Source organism: Phoca vitulina, unplaced genomic scaffold (genome assembly GCF_004348235.1).
Source record: "Phoca vitulina isolate PV1807 unplaced genomic scaffold, GSC_HSeal_1.0 scaffold82, whole genome shotgun sequence".
Lineage (NCBI taxonomy): Eukaryota > Metazoa > Chordata > Mammalia > Carnivora > Phocidae > Phoca > Phoca vitulina.
In genome coordinates, this window is record NW_022589785.1 from 5,380,273 (window position 1) to 5,399,732 (window position 19,460).

The 19,460-nt window shown below is 42.9% G+C and overlaps 3 protein-coding genes across 11 annotated transcripts in view; 1 reads left to right on the forward strand and 2 right to left on the reverse strand.

The window, feature by feature from the left end:
• EIF4ENIF1 (eukaryotic translation initiation factor 4E nuclear import factor 1) overlaps positions 1 to 341 on the reverse strand; it is a 46,144-nt gene extending 45,803 nt beyond the window's left edge. Inside the window, exon 1 of one of the 2 annotated variants that reach the window (XM_032395188.1) lies at positions 323 to 341. The gene's annotated coding sequence lies outside the window, so the exon portion shown is untranslated. Of the gene's footprint in view, positions 1 to 117; positions 242 to 322 lie in introns of those variants that run through there. The other variant, XM_032395185.1, reaches the window with a different exon arrangement.
• Positions 1 to 19,460, forward strand: part of SFI1 (SFI1 centrin binding protein) — a 97,572-nt gene that overhangs the window by 1,122 nt on the left and 76,990 nt on the right. For 2 of the 8 annotated variants that reach the window (XM_032395174.1, XM_032395180.1), the window contains exons 1-3: positions 616 to 737; positions 11,155 to 11,283; positions 18,124 to 18,157. In XM_032395174.1, the coding sequence (XP_032251065.1) occupies positions 11,187 to 11,283; positions 18,124 to 18,157 (131 nt within the window). In that variant the 5' untranslated portion in view covers positions 616 to 737; positions 11,155 to 11,186. The other 6 variants (XM_032395175.1, XM_032395176.1, XM_032395177.1 and 3 more) reach the window with 6 other exon arrangements.
• On the reverse strand, positions 11,835 to 13,080 carry LOC116625996 (putative dispanin subfamily A member 2d; the record flags this gene model as incomplete). The annotated part of the gene is made up of 1 exon (XM_032395028.1): positions 11,835 to 13,080. A coding segment is annotated over exon 1 (369 nt), but the record flags the coding sequence as incomplete, so codon positions are not given.

Consider the following 19,460-nt stretch of genomic DNA (forward strand, 5'->3'; position numbering starts at 1 on the left):
CGCACCCCGGCGGTCGCGCTCACGCACGCGACCCCAGGAGCAGCGCGCCCGCGCTTCTGCCCTCCCTGCGGCCCTTGGCGCGAGGCGCCCCAGCTCCCGCTGCCGCCGGGCACTTACTCGGTGCCTCCGCCGCTCGGCGGCCCTTTGCCTCGGCCGCCGTTCCCCTCCCCGCCGCCCGCGCCGGTCCGAAGGCTGCTCCGCGAGGCCTTCGCTCTCGCCCCCCCCCCCGTTTGGGCTGTCTCTCTTCAGCCGCCGTAACCACAGCCCAGCCCTCCGCCCCTCCTCCCAGGCCCCCTCCCCCTTAATAACTCCCTCCACGCACCCGGGCCCCAGCACCGCCTTCGCCACTGCGCGCCCGGATGTGAGGTGGCCGCGGCGGTGCCGGGCGGAAAAGAGAAACATTGCGGCGCGCTCCCCGGGCGCCGGCCCCAGCGTGCGCCCGGCGGCGGGGAGGCGGAGGCGGGGAGGAGATGGCGACGGCGGGGAGGGGGCTGGGGCAGCGGCGGCGGAAGCCTTTCTCGGTGCGCGCAGGCGGTCGTCCTGGGCAGCCCTCGGGAGGACGCTGCGTTCCCACGAGCGCTTCGGGGCGGGGCGGAGCGGAAAGGGGCGGGCGGTGCTTGGAGCCTGCAGTACGCGCCTGGCAGCTCTCCCTGGAAGGCGGTGGTCCCAGCGAAGTCTGGGTCCGGGGTCCGCGGCCTGGTGCGACTTAGGAGCGCGACGGCGGCTGCGTTCGCACGGTTCGCGACGGTGGGGAACCGTGGGGCTTCGGCGGTGGCAGTCTGAGGCGAACCTCGGGGCTTTTGAGCCTGGCGTTTGTGGGCTCGAATCTCAGGTTTTTCATTAGTGGCGTAATGTTGGGCAAAGCCCTTTTTCTCCCTTTTTCTTTCTAAAATGGCTCCTCTCTATAAATTTCTGTGATTGTATGTTGTTGCATTAACAAACTTGCCACCATTGCTTTTGATTGAGCTAAAGGCGACTGACAGATTCATTGAAAGGTGCTTTTTTTCGCCCCCGCCCATAACCCGAGTCTTTCCAAGCCTGCACGGGAAGGGGAAGTGCGAGTGTGTTTGGGTGAAAATGAGACGGCGAATGTGAAGCGCATAGTACAAGGGGCGAGACTTTGGCAAATGGGTGCACAGCAATGCAAACAATTTCCCTACTCTGAGAAATGAGAGTAATTGCCATGCTGGGGAGGAGCCATCAGTAAAGGTTTGACGGAGATCATATGTGAGCCCGGTCTGCAGGAATATCCCCAGCCCCAATTTCTGTCGCGTGCGACCGCCCGGGCTTGCTGTGAAATGTTACATGGGCGTAGAGGGAAACGCAGTTTTTCTCGCTAAAGGGTAGTGAAGTCTCCATTTCTTTGAAGGGGCCTACTTTGAACTTCACTTGTAAAATAAGGGGATTGGGCATTGAGTGATCGCCAAGTTCCTTTCCTATGAGTCTTGGCAACCGAGAAAATTATGAAAACATTTTTCTTTTAGTCTGTAATACTGAATAAAATGTGTTTCAATTTTTTTTTAATAAAATGTGTTAACGATCTTTGCAGGCAAGAGGCAGAGGGAAACATCTGCAAATTGGGCTGGAGTTTGCATCCCAGTTCTGCCACACCCTACAGGCTGGGGTTAGGCCAGTTCTTTATCCTTAGCCTTGGTTTTCTAATCAATAAAATTGGAAAGATGATAACCCATTTCACAGGGGCTGTTATCAATATTAAAAAGGATAAGTTGGGTAAAAAGCCTTACACAACCTCTGTAAAGCTGCCTTTTTTTTTTTTTAAGCCTATTCAGAGGCACATTGTAGGTAATCAAACAATGCTCGTCTTAATATTTTAGAAATCAAGTTGCTTTTGGAATCAGGTTCTTCCTAAGGTTGACGATAATGGTATAATCCTTTTGCTATCAGATATAATGAAGAAGGCCCATTCTTTGAAGCTCTTATATTCTGGTTCTGCCAGTTGGTGTGAAACCTGAGCCAGTCATTTTGTTTTTCTGGATCTGTTTACTCCTTTGTCAAAAAAGGATAGCAGTACCTACTTTTGAGGAATTAGAGAGATTAAGAACATTGTCCTTATTCCTGTGTAATAAACCACCCCAAAACTCAGTGGCTTAACTCAATATTTATTTTGCAAGACACCTGGTTTCTGCTCCATCTAATGGCTCGCTTACTCACATATTTGGTGCTTGATGGTGGCTGTCGGCTGGGACTCCTGGAGCTGTTGACTGGAATGTTTATACATGCCCTCTCTGTGGCCCGAGCTTTTCTCACAACATGGTGGCAGGATTCTCTGGGCAGCCAGTTGCTGAACTGCCTTTTCTAACCTAGCCTCGGAGTCACTCAGTGTTCTGCCACATGCTGTATTCTATTAAGAAGTCACTAAGGGGAGGGGACTTAGACTACTTTTATATAGAAGTGTCAAAAGAATTTGTGGACATATTTTAAAATTACCAAAAGGGGAAAAATAAATAAATAAATAAAATAAAATTACCAAAAGGGGCGCCTGGGTGGCTCAGTCGTTAAAATTACCACAAATACACATAAAATCTGCTCAAGGCATTGTAGCTACCATGGTAGATGCCTGGCCTGGAGCTAATTTCCTGGGCCCTCCGGTCTATCCTAGTTGGGATGTACTCTTCCACCAAGCTCTCCTTTAGTATCTTGTAGAACCTTGGTCTCAACTCACTTATCTCTCAGAGACTCAATTTGTCCTTGTGAAAGGAGATGCAAATTAGTACCTGGGAATAAAGGTAGTAATTTACTAAAGGAGGGTCACCTGTGTCATGCAAAACCTAGATGCTTGCAAATCCTTGTTTAATTGTAGCTTTTGAATATTCTCGGTAAGAATGATAGTTTATAATTCTAAATGCCCCTTTTTGCAATTAATGAATTTTCAAATATCTGTGTGAGAAGGCTCCTTGAGAGAATAAGAGAAATTATTTATTCTTGTTCTTTACTAAGTATTTGTAAGATCTTCATTTAGGTTCAGTTGTTGGTTCAAAGTTTGGCATAAGGGGACTCAAAAGTTCAGTCAGTTGGGGAAATTAGCAGTCCAAGAGCAGTAGAGAAGCAAATGAAAATACTAGAAACCTAGTAATTTTTAGAGCAGCCTAATCTCAGAAAGTTGGGATTACACCTCAACTAGGCAGTGCCTCTCTAAATGCGTTTTTTTCCTGTTTAGTTTTTCTTGCTCTAAGGGTAATCCCTGGTTCTAAGAAGAGTTGAACAGTTTCACAGGTGTGTGGCATAATGTACTCAGGTTAAGGACTATAAAGAAATTAAGGGACTTTTGGAAGACCACACAAATTCTTTGCAGAGCCTCTACCCTTTCTGGTGCTTTACATGTTTGATTTTATTTATGGGAAGTACTTAAAACAGAGCCAACTGAGTAAGTCCTGCTCAACTAGCTGTTGTTACTCTATACTGTTCTAATCTTTCCTGACAGGAGTAATTATTTGCATTAATAATTCGAAAATGCCTTTCATCCCTTCCTAAATTAGTCAAAGTTGACGGTAGTAAAGGTACATGACAGGAATAAAGCATCAGCAAATCATCTAGAAAGCATAAAGTACTTATAAGACTAATTTTACAGTTAGTAAATATTAGTGTTAATTAGGACTTTGAAACTCACTAGTCATCCCTAAAAGATTGGTTCCCGTGTCCTGCTAAAGTGGAACTTCTTTTAAACACCTGTTTTTTAGTAACAAAAATTAGCATATGTAGAAAATAGAGTAAAAATGCAAACTACCTGTGTGACTTTAATCCCAGTACACCCAACAAGTTATTTTACCTCATATTTGTAATATAAAATCTTTCAAGCATTTAAGTACATAATGCTAGCCTTTGCTGTCTCCACCAAAAATCTCATGTGCTTTCAAATGTTTTACAAAGCGCAGGAGAAAAGCATATGAAAGTGCCCCACCTAACTTCCCTTACTCCTATTTTTTAAAAGATAAAAAGAGTTTTTAAAAAAATGAACGACTATTTACTAACAATTAGTGCTTAACTACATTTTTTTAAGGAAGGGTTCAGAGAAGATCCCAGCCTGGGATAATTTAAATTCGGGGGCCGCGGAACAACATATCCCTTGCCCTTCAGATTGACAACCTCCCTGGTCCACGCATGCGCGCGCCCTACTCTTTAGGGGCTGGCTCGCACCGGCTGGGAACCATGGAGAACCAAGAGCTAGAGAGGCTCACGCGGGAGCCTGGCAGTGGGGGGAAGGAGGACCTTCGTCCGCGTGGGCCTCATCCCTAGTCCCTGCCGCGTGAGGCGTAGCTCGGAAATCCGATTCGAAATAACTCCTACTTCTCTTGTCTAAGAGTGGCTGTAGGAAGCTGAGCTCTGAGAGAAGCGAGTGGGCTAAGGAGTTCGAAAGCCCACCTTGAGGTTGCACAGACGGCGTATTCATCCGCGCACTTTGGGGCCAACACAGCCTTGCCGGTGTTCTGCGGCTGCCAGAGGGAGGCGTGTCACCTATCGGACTGAGGCTGCGCGAACTCCAGAGTCCCTGGAGGGGCGTGTCACACGCACGCCGCGTCGCCGTGGAGACAGGGGCGGGGCCGGCGCGAGACACGCGTGCTGAGACGCGGGAAGCGCTGAGGGGGGTGTGGGCCCTGCGGGTCGGACGAGCGCGGGCCGCGGCTGCCCACTCCTGCTGGGACTTCGCGAGGCCGGAGTGCTCGGCTTGTCAGGTATGAGGCCCGGTCGCATTGTCTCCAGCCTCTGAGTGGCTCGGCCTCCTCGATTGGGAGTCCAGCGGCGAGCGCACGTCCCTGTGGATTCTCCTCTTGGGGCCTCCGCTTCCTTCTCTAGGAGTGCAGGCGATGCTGCCTATCCACGGACTGTGATCTGGGAATGCAAGAGGTGTGAAGAGAGTGCGCAGGACTTTCGGAGCCCGCCTTCCTCGCCCAGCATGGTGCTTGCGTCCTTCTTGCCGGGTGCTGCTTCCCGTCAGCGTCTAGTCGCCCGGACTCCGGGCGCCGCTTCCTCCCGCGCGTCTGGTGCGCTGCAGGCGGGCGCCGGTGCCTGCATCCATGCAAGGCTCATTAGCATGCGCGGATCCGAATCGGGAGTTTCTGGGTCCCTGCTGCGTGGCCAGGCCCGGGGCTAGTGTGCACAAACCTGGGAGGCCTCATCTGAACCCAGAGGGCCCAGCAGGTCAACAACAGCGAAGCCTCACCGGCAGCGGGAGATAAATGCTTCTTTATTATCTCATGGGAGGCAGTTCAGGTTTCTTGTCAGCCTGTGTAGATGCATAGTAAATATTTGAACGAATGGTGTTAGGGACCTGAGTACCAGTCCGGCCCTACCTCTTTGCTAATGACCTCAATTAGGTACTTCGTCTATAAAATGAAATGGCTACCACCTGTTTGGGTGGTTGTTAAAAGGCAGGTTATGAATGAAAAATGTTTAGTACTATCTATACCTGACAGAGAGTACCCGCTACATAAGTGTTTTTTTGTTTTTTTAATTTATTCGTTTTAGATCTCATGGTACCCGCCCAAGTGCCATGAAAATATGAAGCTTGGAGGTATCAGGCAAGGCTTCCTGGAAGAAGTAGTTGAAACTGTTTTGGATGCTTAAGATATAAATTTAGGTCTTTCCTTGCTTTTCTTTAGTAGGATCACTGATTTCTCAGTCATTGTTAGCAGCTGCGAAGTACTGTAGAAACTTTTTTTTTTAAAGATTTTATTTACTTATTTGACAGCGAGAGAGAGAGAAAGAGCATAAGCAGGAGGAGCAGGCTCCCGGCTGAACAGGGAGCCCGATGCGGGGCTTGGGATCATGACCTGAGCCGAAGGTAGATGCTTAACTGACTAAGCCACCCAGGTGCCCCCTGTAGAAACTTCTTTAAGAAGTTATTTAATTTTTCAAGTTAACATACATGATTTTAAAAACCAATATTAAGAGCTTATAGTAGAGGGGCGCCTGGGTGGCTCAGTCGTTAAACGTCTGCCTTCGGCTCAGGTCATGATCCCAGGGTCCTGGGATCGAGCCCCGCATCGGGCTCCCTGCTCCGCGGGGAGCCTGCCTCTCCCTCTCCCACTCCCCCTGCTTGTGTGCCCTCCTCTCTCGCTGTCTCTCTGTCAAATAAATAAAATCTTAAAAAAAAAAAAGCTTAGAATAGAAAATAGCCCCACGCCCCAGTCATAATTTCCGTTCTGCTAGCAGTTTCTCCTGATCTTACTTATAAGTTGGAAGTATATATCCTTACGGGCGATATTTCCTGATTTTTTAGTTTTACACATAAAGTGTTGACTGTTATCCGTGGAAGATAAGTGGTCAGTGTTATATAACATTTCACAGCTATACCAGAGTACTGCAACTGTTCTTTCTTGTACATCCCATTATTTTTTTCTGAAAATGAATAATTATCTTATTTTCTCATTTGCCTAGTACTCATGCACAGGTCATTAAATTTTTTTCCCCTGAATGCATCAGCATTTCTCATATGCCTATCTAAATTTTTTGCAAAATTACTCTCAAAACTGTCCATTTCATCTTTTTCCTGGAGATCTTCCTCTGTTCTAATCTGATCTGGTGGTTCTGTGCCTGCTGTACTCAGTTCTAATCCAGAAACTTCTTTTCACATCTATCCTGGGATTTGCTTCTTTTTGCTATTCTCTTATATTGAATTTGCTGTTGCCTGTGTTCCTTTTTTTCCCCTCTATTTGCTTCCTTGGTTTTGGGGATACATTTTCCTTTAATAACTACTGCTTCTACTTCCTCCTTTTCTTTCTTTAACAGCTTTATTGCAATATAATTCACATAGAATACAATTCACCAATTGAAAGTCTTCAGTGGTTTTTAATATATTCAGTTATGCAACCATCACCATAATCAATTTTAGAGCATTTTCATCACCCTGAAAAGAAACCCTTAATGTTAGGAGTCACTCCCCATTTCCCTTCAGTCCTTCCAGCCCTAGGCAGCCAGGCATTAACTTCGTGACTCTATAGATTTATCTGTTCTGGACATTTCATATAAATGGAATCATATGATAAATGGTCCTGTGTGATTCGCTTCTTTCACCTAGCATGTGCCAGTATGCATCCATGTTTTAACATGTAATAGTAGTGCATTTCTTTTTATGGTTGCATGATATTTCATTGTGTGGATATACCATATTTTGTTTGTCCATCCATGAGTTGGTGGACGTTTGGGCTTTCACTTTTTTGGCTATTATTAATAATGTTGCTGTGAACATTCATATACAGGTTTTTGTATAGACATTTGTTTTAAGTTCTCTTGGCTATGTACCTAGGAATGGAACTGCTAGGTCAAATGGTAACTCTATATTTATCTTTTTGAGGAATTGCCAGTTTTCCAAAGTGGCTGCACCATTTTACATTATCACCAGCAGTGTCTGAGGGTTTCACTTTCTCTACATCCTCACCAACACTTGTTATTATCTTTGTCTTTTTTTTTTTTTTTAAGTTTAATTTTTGAAATAATCTCTACTCAATGTGGGGCTCGGACTCACGACCTTGAGATCAAGAGTTGCCTGTTCCTCTGAGCCAGCTAGGTGCCCCAATCTTTCTTTTTGATTGTAGCCATCCTAATGGTTATCTCATTGGGATTTGATTTGCATTTCCCTGATGGCTAATGATATTGAACATCTTGGTTTGTTTTTTTTTTTTAAGATTTTATTTATTTATTTGACAGAGAGAGAGAGAGCGAGAGAGGGAACACAAGCAGGGGGAGTGGGAGAGGGAGAAGCAGGCTTCCCGCTGAGCAGGGAGCCCGATGTGGGGCTCGATCCCAGGACCGTGGGATCATGACCTGAGCTGAAGGCAGACGTTTAACGACTGAGCCACCCAGGTGCCCTGATACTGAACATCTTATAATGTGCTTATTGGCCATTTATGTATTTTTTTTGAGAAATGTCTAATCACATGCTTTGTCCATTTTAAAATTGGGTTTTTTTTTATTACTGTGTAATAGGAATTTTTAAAAATATAATCTAGATATGTCTCTTAATAGATTTGCCAGTATTTTCTCGCATTCAGTGAGTCGTCTTTTCACTTTCTTGATGGTGTCCTTTGAAACACAACTATTTTTAATTTTGACAACATCCAGTTTTCCTGTAACTTCTCAAGAATGAGATAGCTTAGGGGTGCCTGGGTGGTTTGGTCAGTTAAGCGTCTATCCCTCCCCTCGGCTCAGGTCATGATCCCGGGGTGGTGGGGTCCTGGGATCGAACCCTGCGTTGGGCTCCCTGCTTAGTGGGGAGCCTGCTTCTCCCTCTCCCTCTGCAGCTCCCCCGGCTTGTGCTCTCTCATGCTCTCTCCCAAATAAATAAATAAAATCTTAATAAAAAAAAAAAAGGACGGGATAGCTTAAACTTTTTCTCCTTGCACAGGGAAAAAGTGTTTGATCTCTGACATTTGGCCTCTTGCAGGACCTCTCTGAGGATTTGCATCCTTCAGTTTTGAGAGACTTTCTTCTTTTCTTTTCTTTTCTTTTCTTTTCTTTTTTTAAGATTATTTTAGAGAGAGACAGTGTGCATGAGCCAGGGGAGGAGCAAAGGGAGAGGGAGAGAGAGAATTTCGAGCAGACTCCATGCTGAGCTCAGAGCTCACAACCCTGAGATCAAGACCTGAGCTGAGATCAAGAGTCGGACACCCAACCAACTGAGCCACCCAGGCGCCCCCCAAAAAATTAATGATAATTCTTTAATAACTCATTAAAATATTTTTTAGAATAGAAAAAGTTTAAAGTTTAAGTTTCCCTGATTGTTTCATATTTTTTGTTTGACAGTTGGTTTGTAGTTAGTTAAAATCAAGATCCAAAATCAAAGTCCATACATTGCATTTGATTGATCTACATCTTAAGTGTCTTTTAATGTGTAAGTTTCCCCTCTTTGCTCTGCAGTTTATTTGTTGAAGGAACTGGGTCGTTAGTCCTTTGAAGTTTCCTACATCATCGATTTTGCTGATTGCAGAATCATTTTTATTCCCTATATTTTTGGTAAGTTGGTACTTAGTTGTAGATGATGCTTGATGATATTTAGATTCAAGTTCTTGGCAGGAGTACATCACAGGTCATGGACTTCCTCAGATTTCTTCATTTGCTTTGGTCTCTTTCTTGTTGGAGGTCACATCCAAATCTCTTGTGATTCTTGATTGTCCATTCATACTTAATTGTCAGCAACTGAGAAATTAGTTAGACGCTCCCAGTGTCTGAGCAGGACTTGCAGGTTTGTGAGCTTCTCTCTAGGGGCGAGCGTGCATTTTCATTGAGGGAGGTAGGGAACAGATATGAGAATCTTGAGGGCTTTTAGTTTTTAGCTTCTTCTGCAAAGGTTCTTCCAGTCTCCTGACTGGGAGGTACCAGTCGAACTGCCAGAATTCTGGAAGCAAGGTGTGGAGAAGGAGCTGGATACCCTGCCTGGGAGGGTTGGGAAGGAGACCAGTGGCCCCAAATGCTCACCATGTAGACTTTCATTCAGTCCCCTCATTTGTGGCTTGTGGCTTCAGTTCTGGGAGCCATTCCTTTGTTCCTTCTAGTTCTGAGCTCTTCTGAGATTCTGTGGGCCTGCTTCTTGTTGGTATCCCACTCTGTAGGTATTCCAGAGAATCATTAATCATTACAACAAGACATGAACCCAAGGCGGTGACTCATTTATTATAGCAGTATTTAGCCAAAAATCCCTGTTTGAAATATCCTTTATTTACGGAAATAGTCACTAATGGTGACTTTTGTTACTTGGAGTGTGATACCAGAAAGACAAGGAGGACAAATGTTTGATCTCAGTAAGGTCTATTCGTTTTGTATGGTTTAACTTTCTTTTCTGGCTAATTCCTTCTCTGATTGTCATTGAAATATAAAGGGTGATTTCATTCTTTTAGAATGAATGTCTTATAAATACCTCACAATTACTCAACATAAGACAAGTCCACCCTATTAGCTTTCTTCCACCATGTACTTAAATCTTACTCCTTTTTGTTACTACTTGAATTAGTTTCCAAAGGCTGCTCTGACAAAATAGTATATACTTGGTGGCTTATAAACACCAGAAATGTATTGTTTCATAGTTCCAGAAGCTAGAAATCTGACATCAAGATGTCAACAGGCCATCCTCTTTCTGGAGGCTCTGGAGGAGGATCTGTTTAATGCGTTTCTCTTAGCTTCTGGTGTTGCCAGCAGTCCTTGGTGTTCCTTACCTTGTGGACACATCTTTCTAGTCTCTGCTTTCATCATCACATGCTGTTCTCCCTGTATGTCTTTCTTCACATGGCATTCTCCTTTCTGTGTGTATCTGTCCCTCAGTCTCATCCCCTCTTTTTATAAAGATGCCAGTCATACTGGATTAAGGGCCCACCTTATTCCAGTGTGACCTCACCTTAATTACATCTGCAAAGACAATTTCCAAATCAGGTCAATTCATAGGTACTCAGAGTTGGGACTTCTTTTAGGGGGACACAATCCAACCCACAACATTGCTATTCTTTGTGCTAAGAAATAAATAAAAACTATGTTGCTTATTGGTTCATAATGAATATTACTGGTAGAAATTATCACCAAATGAAAATGGGAACTGTACACGGTAATTTATTTTTGACCAAAACTCCCTGGATATTCTTAGAGGTAACATTGACAGCGAAAAAAAATTAATCTAGGCAAAAAATAAGAAATCTAGGCCTCTCCTAGTGTTCCTGTGAAGGGAAGTCGGAGGTCTTAGAGCATCACCTGGATAAGAAGAATGAGCCAGTTAGTTATAGCCTTTTGAGTGTCATTCTCTCTCCTCCCAGTTTCCTTTCTTATAAAATAACTTTTTATTTTTTATTTTTTTTTAATTTTTAAATTTTTTTTATTATGTTAGTCACCATACATTACGTCATTAGTTTTTGATGTAGTGATCCATGATTCATTGTTTGTATATAACACCCAGTGCTCCATGCAATACGTGCCCTCCTTAATACCCCCATCACCGGGCTAACCCATCCCCCCACCTCCCTCCCCTCTAAAACCCTCCGTTTGTTTCTCGGAGTCCATAGTCTCTCAAAATGCAATTAAAAAAATTTCATAGACTTGCCATGTTCATCTAATGTTGAATTAAGAAGAGATTAGGAGCTAGCATGTAGCTGTTCAGAAATGTGGCTCCTAAGAGGCTTCAGATAATTTACTCTCCTTTTCCCTCTTTTTTTATAGTTAAAAAGGGAAGATAAAAGACTTTTTGATTCATGAAGAATCTGCTCACTGAGAAGTGTATATCAGGCCACTGCCAAATTTCCATCAAAAGAGAAGTAAGCAGAGAATGCAGAGGAAGGTGGACTCCAGGTGAGTGATAGGACTTAATAAAAAAAGATAACTGAAATTGTGACCCATTCCTAAATCATAAGTGGCGAGAAAGGAACTTTGGGTAAGGATTTTTTTGTTGATAATTTGGGTTTCTCATCTAGAGGGTAATGTACATTTCATACGTAATGTTAGAGTTCAAAACCATTTTGAGTGTGTGGAAATATCCATCATTAAAATTATGATTTTGAGCAAGAATGAGGATGATTTTGCTGAGTTTGGAAGTTCTTTTTTTTTTTCCTCCCCACACACAAGTACTTTATTGAATTCAATTGCAGACTGACATGTATATAAAATTCTGTGATAGGAGTGACAGCCTCAGGCCATGGGCAGCTGCTAATAGCTTCCATAATGTTTTATGTTCTCTGAAATTGCTTAGAAAATTATCAGTGAGCCAGTGGCAAAAATAATGATGAAAAATAATGATGAACATTGGGCTCCCTACTCAGTGGGGAGTCTGCTTCTTCCTCTACCCCCCCATGTTCTCTCTCTCTCTCTCTCTCATAAATAAATAAAATCTTTAAAAAAGAAATATTGATGAACGCAATGATCAGAAGGAGGCCTAAGACCAGGGCCCAGATGTTCAGGCACTTGGTGGTGGAGGCATAGGCCTGGGCCCCAGCCACATCACCCACCATCTTCTGGTCCTTAGACTTCATGGAGTAGGTGAATGCCACGAAACCCAGGCAGCACAAGTTCATGAAGATTGTGTTGCAGAGAGACCAGATGATGTGGTTGGGCACCAACATCTTGCAGCGGATGTTGATCATGGTGGTCACCGTGGGAGCTAAGCTGTAGGGCACCCGGAGTACAGCCACCTTGTGCTCCTCCTTGAGCATCTCATAGGTAGTGGGAACACCAGTGTGGGCACCAGGAAGGAAGCGCTGGGAATTGCCGTTCATGGTGCTAGATGGAGTAGCTGTGGTCTGGATGCTGGACAGTGCTCTGGGCCCTCCATTTCCCCAGTAGTTTTTTTCCCCAAAGATGCCTCTTTTGGTGTTTGGGAAATCCTGAGGTTGGAAGTTCTAACACCCAAGGCTGACTGTATTTTGGATCTTTCTCCTGCTTTTGATCATGGTTACTTTCAGCCTAGATGAAGGTTCTTTTGATTCCAAATAGCAGAATCCAGCTCTGGCTAACCTTGACAAAAGGAAGGAATTTACAAGAAAGAGTGCTGTTTACTAATAAACCTCAGACTCACAGGGGTGGATATATGGCTTGTAGCTGGCCAGTCATGAGTGTCCCACTGCCCTGGGCACGTGACTGCATAGGCTAATCAGGGGTTTTTCTCTAAAGAGAGGGTTACTCTCTATTCCTGAGGTTGCAGTTACAGTATCCACCAAGCAGAGGCAGCGCACTGAGAGAAGCAGGAAGATCTAACAATGTTGAGACACCAGCTCTAGTTCTTGAAGCTCTAGTTCAGAATTCTTCCAAAGTGCAAGAGCTAGGGAATTATCTCTTTGTGCTGAATATCTAATCTCCGCTCATTGGCATCCAAGGTTTACTGATGGGATTGGCCAAAGAAGAGGTCTGGCAGGAGGTAGGGGGAGGGAGAAGAATGAGGCCAGACTATTTATTTATTCCCTTGGTTCCCTCCTTGCAAGATGTTTTGGGTTGGCTGTGTCCCTCCACTGAAGTTCACAGAGCACCTGGTGAGGCAGGAGTCTCTGACTCTCCTTCTGCATTCTGGTAATTATTTCCTCTTCTTATCCCTTTGGGCCTAGAGATGACACTAGCTTAGCTTCTACTAGCTTCAGGTTCCTGCACTTTCCCTTGTGGTTCCCCTACACACACACCTTTGTAAATAGGCCATCCTCAAATTATCATTTGTTTTTAGTATATCATCAGTTTTCTGTGGGAATCTTGGGAATTTTTATCATGACTGGTGTTGGATTTTGTCAGATGGTTTTTCTGCATCAGTTGAAATGATCTTATGGTTTTTGTCCTTTATTAATAGGGTATATTACATTGATTTTCAGATGTTAAACTAACCTTGCATCCTAGGATAAATCCAACTTGGGCATGGTGTTTTTTGTATGGTTCTTATGTGTTGGATTTGGTTTACTAATATATTTTGAGGATTTTTGTGTTGATAGTTTTGTTTATTAGATATTGGTCTATATTTTGTGTGTGTGTGTGTGTGTGTGTTTAAAAGATTTATTTATTTGACAGAGAAAGTGAGTGAGAGAGAACACAAGCTGGGAGGGGCAGAGGGAGAAGCAGACTCCCTGCTGAGCAGTGAGCCTGACATGGGGCTCCATCCTGGGACTCCAGGATCATGACCTGAGCTGAAAGCAGACATTTAACCAACTGAGCCACCCAGGCGTCCCAGTGTGTGTGGATTTTTGTCTGCCTTTGGTTTCAGGGTGTGATACTGGCTCAAAGTATGAGTTTGGAAGTGTTTATTCCTTCTTTATTTTCTGGAAGAATTTATAGAGTATCGGCATCATTTATTTTTAAAATATTTGATAGAATTCATCAGTGGAGCCATCTGGACCTGGGGTTTTCTTTGTAGGAAACATTTTAATTACTAAGTCCATTTCTTCGCTTGTTATAGGTCTATTCAGAGTTTCTACTTCTTCTTGAGTCAATTTTGGTAATTTGTGTTTTTCTGGGAATGTGTTCATTTCATCTCAGTTATTTAATTTGTTGGCATAAAGTTCATAGTAGTCCTTTATATTCTTTCAATTTATGAAAAGTTAGTGGTAATGTCCTCTCTTTCATTCCTACTTTTAGCAATTTGCTAAAGGCTTGTCAGTTTTGTTGAAGGACCCTTACTGTTGTTACACTTTTTTTTCCTTATGCTTATTTGATTTGGGTTCTGATTGCTTGCAACCTATGATGCTAACTAACGTACAGAAATTTTTTATAGAACCTACTAGGCCTTGGGCAGGGTAGAAGCCAGAGTATGGTGGGAGCGACCTATCTGGCAGTTGTTTGGCCCTTTCCTCCTGAGTGGTGCCATATTGGTGCTTCAGCCTCCAACTCCCGTTCAGTCTGTGTCTCAGCTCAAAATTCACTCCTGGGTGGATGAATCTGGATAGTCCAGCGTGAGTCAGATTTCTCCTCCTGCTCTAATCCACTGGGACTTGGAGAAGGGTCATGGAGCTCCAGTATGGCTGCTGAGGTCTGCCCCTGCTGATCCCATAGAAAAGGGATCCTTGAAAGCTGAATCAGCACCCCGACAGTGTTTCCCTTGTGCTCTGTAGAGCACTCTTCAGGCCTGCCTCATTTCATCCTCTGAAGCAAATTAACCGTGGCTTAAAATGAAGCTCGGTAGCCTCTAACTCTTATTTCCTCCAATTACTTTACAGCTTCAGATGTGGGACCTTGAGAAGGGAATGTGTTTGCTTTAAAAAAAAAATTAGAACACAGTTTAGATTCAGAAAGGTGCATAAAATGTACTGTTTATTATATCATTTTGAAACAAACATGTAACCATCACACCGATGAAGTGTGTTGTCAACACCTCCGAAGTCCCTTTTTCTGTATCCTTTCCTAATCACACCCACTTCTTCTTCCCTAGAGTAAACCACTGTCCTACCTTAATAGTAATCACTTTCTCAAATTTCTTTATATTTTTACCAGTTAAGTATGCATTCCAAAACAATATAGTTTAGTTTTGCCTCTTTGCCTTTATATAAATGGAATCATATTGTATGTATTCTTTTGTGTCTTGATTCTTTCTCTCAAGATTATAAGATTCCTTCATGTTATTGTCTATAGTTGTAGTTTGCACATTTTCCTTGCTCTATGATACATTATAGGAATATTACAGTTTATCCATTCTGTTGACGGGCATTTGGGCTGTTTCCAGTTTTTGAATGTGATGATTCTCATATGCATAGTGTGGCACACAGCGGTTCTGAAGTTCAAGCCTGCATCAGAATGCTCTGGAGAGCTTGGTAAACACAGATTGTTGGACTCCACCATCAGAGTTCTGATTCAGTAGATCTGGGGTCATGTCCAGTGATTTGTATTTCTAGTAAGTTCTGACCATGTATGGGTGTGCTGTTGGCCCACATCTCCCCAACACTGTCCTTCTGTGGTGGGGATATAGTCATAGCTTACTGTGCTTTTTATTCATATTTCCTGATTTATGTTGCTGTTGAGTACCTGTTTTGGGGCATCTGGATTTCCTCTTTCTGAAGTACATATTCAACTCTTAATCGCATTTTTCTTTTTTTTCTTTTTTTTAAAGATTTTATTTATTTATTTGACAGAGAGAGACACAGCAAGAGAGGGAACACAAGCAGGGGGAGTGGGAGAGGGAGAAGCAGGCTTCCCGCGGAGCAGGGAGCCGGATGCAGAGCTCCTGGGATCATGACCTGAGCCGAAGGCAGACACTTAACGACTGAGCCACGCAGGCGCCCCCTTAATCGCATTTTTCTATTCAGTTGTATATTGAGTCTTTCCCCCAATTGATATATAGGAATTTTTATTTTTCCAAATGTGAGTTCTTTCTGTTTTGTGTGTTGCAAATATCTTCTCCCTCTTTGTGGCTCACTTTTTTTCACTCTGGTATCTTTTGATGAATTACGGTGTTTTAAACTTTAATTTAGTAAAAATGATGTTTTTTTTAATGTATCTTTTCCATCATGTTTTAAGGGATCTTTCCTTTCCTGGGGTCATGAATGTATTCTGTATTGCCTTCATTGCTTTATTATTTTGCGTTTTTTTTTCTCTAGACCATTTGAAAGTGATTTTTGTGGGGCGCCTGGGTGGCTCAGTCGTTGAGCGTCTGCCTTCGGCTCAGGGTATAATCCCAGGGTCCTAGGATCGAGCCCCACATTGGGCTCCCTGCTCGGCGGGAAGCCTGCTTCTCCCTCTCTCACTCCCCCTGCTTGTGTTTCCTCTCTTGCTGTCTCTTTCTGTCAAAAAATAAATAAAAATCTTTAATAAAAAAAAAAGAAAGTGATTTTTGTTTGTCATATGAGGTTTTTTTTTTTGTTTTTTTTTTTTTCCATGTGGATATCCAGTTGGGCCAGCACAGTTTACTGGAAAGACTTCTCTGCAGCGCCACCTTTATCATTAATCAAAGGTCCATTTAAGCTCAGGTCTGTTTCTCGGCTTTCTACTTTATGCCTATGGTTGAATTGTCCCTGCTACAAAATCATGATGGCTTGATTATATAGCTTTACAGTAAGTCTGAGATCTAAGTAAGGTTTTTCACCTCGTACTTTTAAACACTTCTTTAAAAAAGATTTTATTTTAAGAAATCTCTATACCCATCACAGGGCTCGACCTCATGACCCTGAGATCAAGAGTCATATGCTCTACTGACTGAGCCAGCCGTGCACCCCTCACCAAGGACTTTTAAAAGAATGTCTGTAAGCTAGTCTTGGTCTTTGCAATTCTATATCAGCTTCAGAGTCAACTTGTCAGGTCTTTTCCCCATCTCGCAAAACAAAAACTGTTGGGGTTTTAATTGGGATTACTTTGAAGCTATAGATCACGTTGGGAAAAATAACTGTTTTGGTAAGTCCTAAAATTTTCCCTATAAAAATGTTTACAACTTTTTTTTCCAGTAAGCTCTTTACCCAGCGTGGGACTTGAACTCATAATCCCAAGATCAAGAGTTGCATGCTCTACTGGCTGAGCCAGCCAGGCACCCCAGATGTTTATAACTTTTTTTTAAAGATTTATTATTTGAGAGAGACAGAGAGCGAGCGGGGCGGTGGGGGGGGCGGGTGGTGCGATGGGAGAGGGAGACCAGCAGACTCCCCATTGAGCGGGGAGGCCAACACGATCCTAGCCTGAGATCATGACCTGAGCCGAAATCAAGAGTTGGACGCTTAACCAACTAAGCCACTCAGGTGCCCCTGCAACTTTTGTTAGATTTACTCCTGTACTTGGTGTTTGTGGTTTGAAAACAGTATATAAATAGCTTTATTTTTTGTTTATTGTTAGTCTATAGAAATACATACAGTTGATCCTAATTTGTAGATTCTGAATTTGTGAATTCATGTAATCGCCAAAATTTATTTTAACCCCCAAATCTCCCAGCGCTTTCTCAGTGCTCTCGGGGTCATTCTTGGACATGTGTAGAGCCTTGTAAAATTTGAGTTGCTCAACAGGCACATTCTCAGCTGAGATGAAACAAGGAATGCTCTGCCCTTCCCTTTTTTTTAAGTTTTTATTGAGGTATAATTGAGGTACAACATTATGTTAGTTTTAGGTGTACAGCATAATGATTCTGTATTTGTATATATCACAAACTGCTTACCACTTAAGTCTAGTTAACATCTTTCACCATACATAGGTACAGAATTTTTTCTTCTGATGTGAACTTTTAAGATTTACTTTCCTAGCAACTTTCAAATATGCAATACGATTATTAACTATATCACCATGCTGTACATTTTATCCACATGACTTACTTATTTTATAACTGGCAGTTTGTAGCTTTTGACTCCCTCACCCATTTTGACCCCCCACCTCCACCCCTGCCTCTGGCAACCACCAGTCTGTTCTCTGTGTCAGTAAGCTTGTTATTTTGTTCTGTTTTAAAATTCCACATATAAGGGAGATCACATGGTGTCTTTCTCTGTCTGACTTGTTTCATTTAATGGCCCTCAAGGCCCTCAAGGCCATTCATGTTGTTGCAGATGGCAGGATTTCATTCTTTTTTATGGCTGAAGAATATGCTGTTGTGTATATATATATATGTATATATATAGATATATATATATCACATTTTCTTTATCCATTCACCTGTCAGTGGACACTTAGGTTGTTTCTTCGTCTTGGCTATTGTAAATAATGCAGTGAACATGGGGGTGTGTATATCTTTTAGAGTTACTGTTTTTTTTCCTTCTTCAGATAAATCCCCAGAAGTGGAATTGTGGATTATATGGTAGGTCTCTTTTTAAGTTTTTGAGGAAACTCATTATTTTCCATGGTGCCTGCACCAGTTTGCATTCCCATGAACAGTGTAAGGGCTTTTTTCTCCACATCCTTGCCAACAGTTCTTATTTCTTGTGTTTTTGATGTAACCATTCTCACCCGTGTGAGGTGGTATCTCCTTGTGGTTTTGATGTGCATTTCTCTGATGATTAGGGATACTGGCATCTTTTCATGTACATGTTCACCATTTGTATGTCTTCTTTGGAAACATGTCTATTCAGGTTCTCTGCCCTTTTTTTTTTTAAAGATTTATTTATTTATTTATTTGAGAGAGAGAGCACGAGAGGGGGGAGGGTCAGAGGGAGGCAGCAGACTCCCTGCTCAGTAGGGAGCCTGATATGGGACTCGATCCTGGGACTCCAGGATCACGACCTGAGCCGAAGGCTGTTGCTTAACCAACTGAGCCACCCAGGCGCCCTCTGCCCATTTTCAAATTGGATTGTTTGGGTTTTTTGTTATTAAGTTGTAGGAGTTCTTTATATAGTTTGGATATTGACCCCTTATCAGACATATGATTTGCAAATATTTTCTTTCATTCAGTAGATGGCTTTTTCATTTTGTTGATTGTTTCCTTTGCTGTGCAGAAGCTTTTTAGTTTTAGTTCCATGTGTTGATTTTTGCTTTTGTTGTCTTTGCCTTTGGTGTCAAGTCCAAAAAAATCAGCACTGAGACCAATGTCAAGGAGCTTACTATCTATGTTTTCTTCTAAGAGTTTTATGGTTCCAGGTCTTACATTCAAGTCTTTAATTCCTTTTGAGTTAATTTTTGTGTATGGTGTAAATTTTATTCTTTTGCATGTAGTTCTCCAGTTTTCTCAATATCATTTATTGAAGAGAGTGTCCTTTCCCCGCTGTGTATGTTCTTGGTTCCTTTATCATAAATTAGTTGACTATATAAGCATGAGTTTATTTCTGGGCTCTCTAGTCTGTTTCATTGATCTGTGTGTCTTTTTATGCCAGTACCATACTGTTTTGATAACTATAGCTTTGTAGGGTGCCTGGGTGGCTCAGTTGGTTAAGCGACTGCCTTCAGCTCAGGTCATGATCCCAGGGTCCTGGGATCGAGCCTTGCATCAGGCTCCCTGCTCAGCCAGAAGCCTGCTTCTCCCTCTCCCTCTCCCACTCCCCCTGCTTGTGTTCCCTCTCACGCTGTCTCTCTCTCTCTCTCTCTCTCTCTCTCTCTGTCAATTAAATAAATAAATAAATAAAATCTTTTAAAAAACAAAACAAAACTATAGCTTTGTAATATAATTT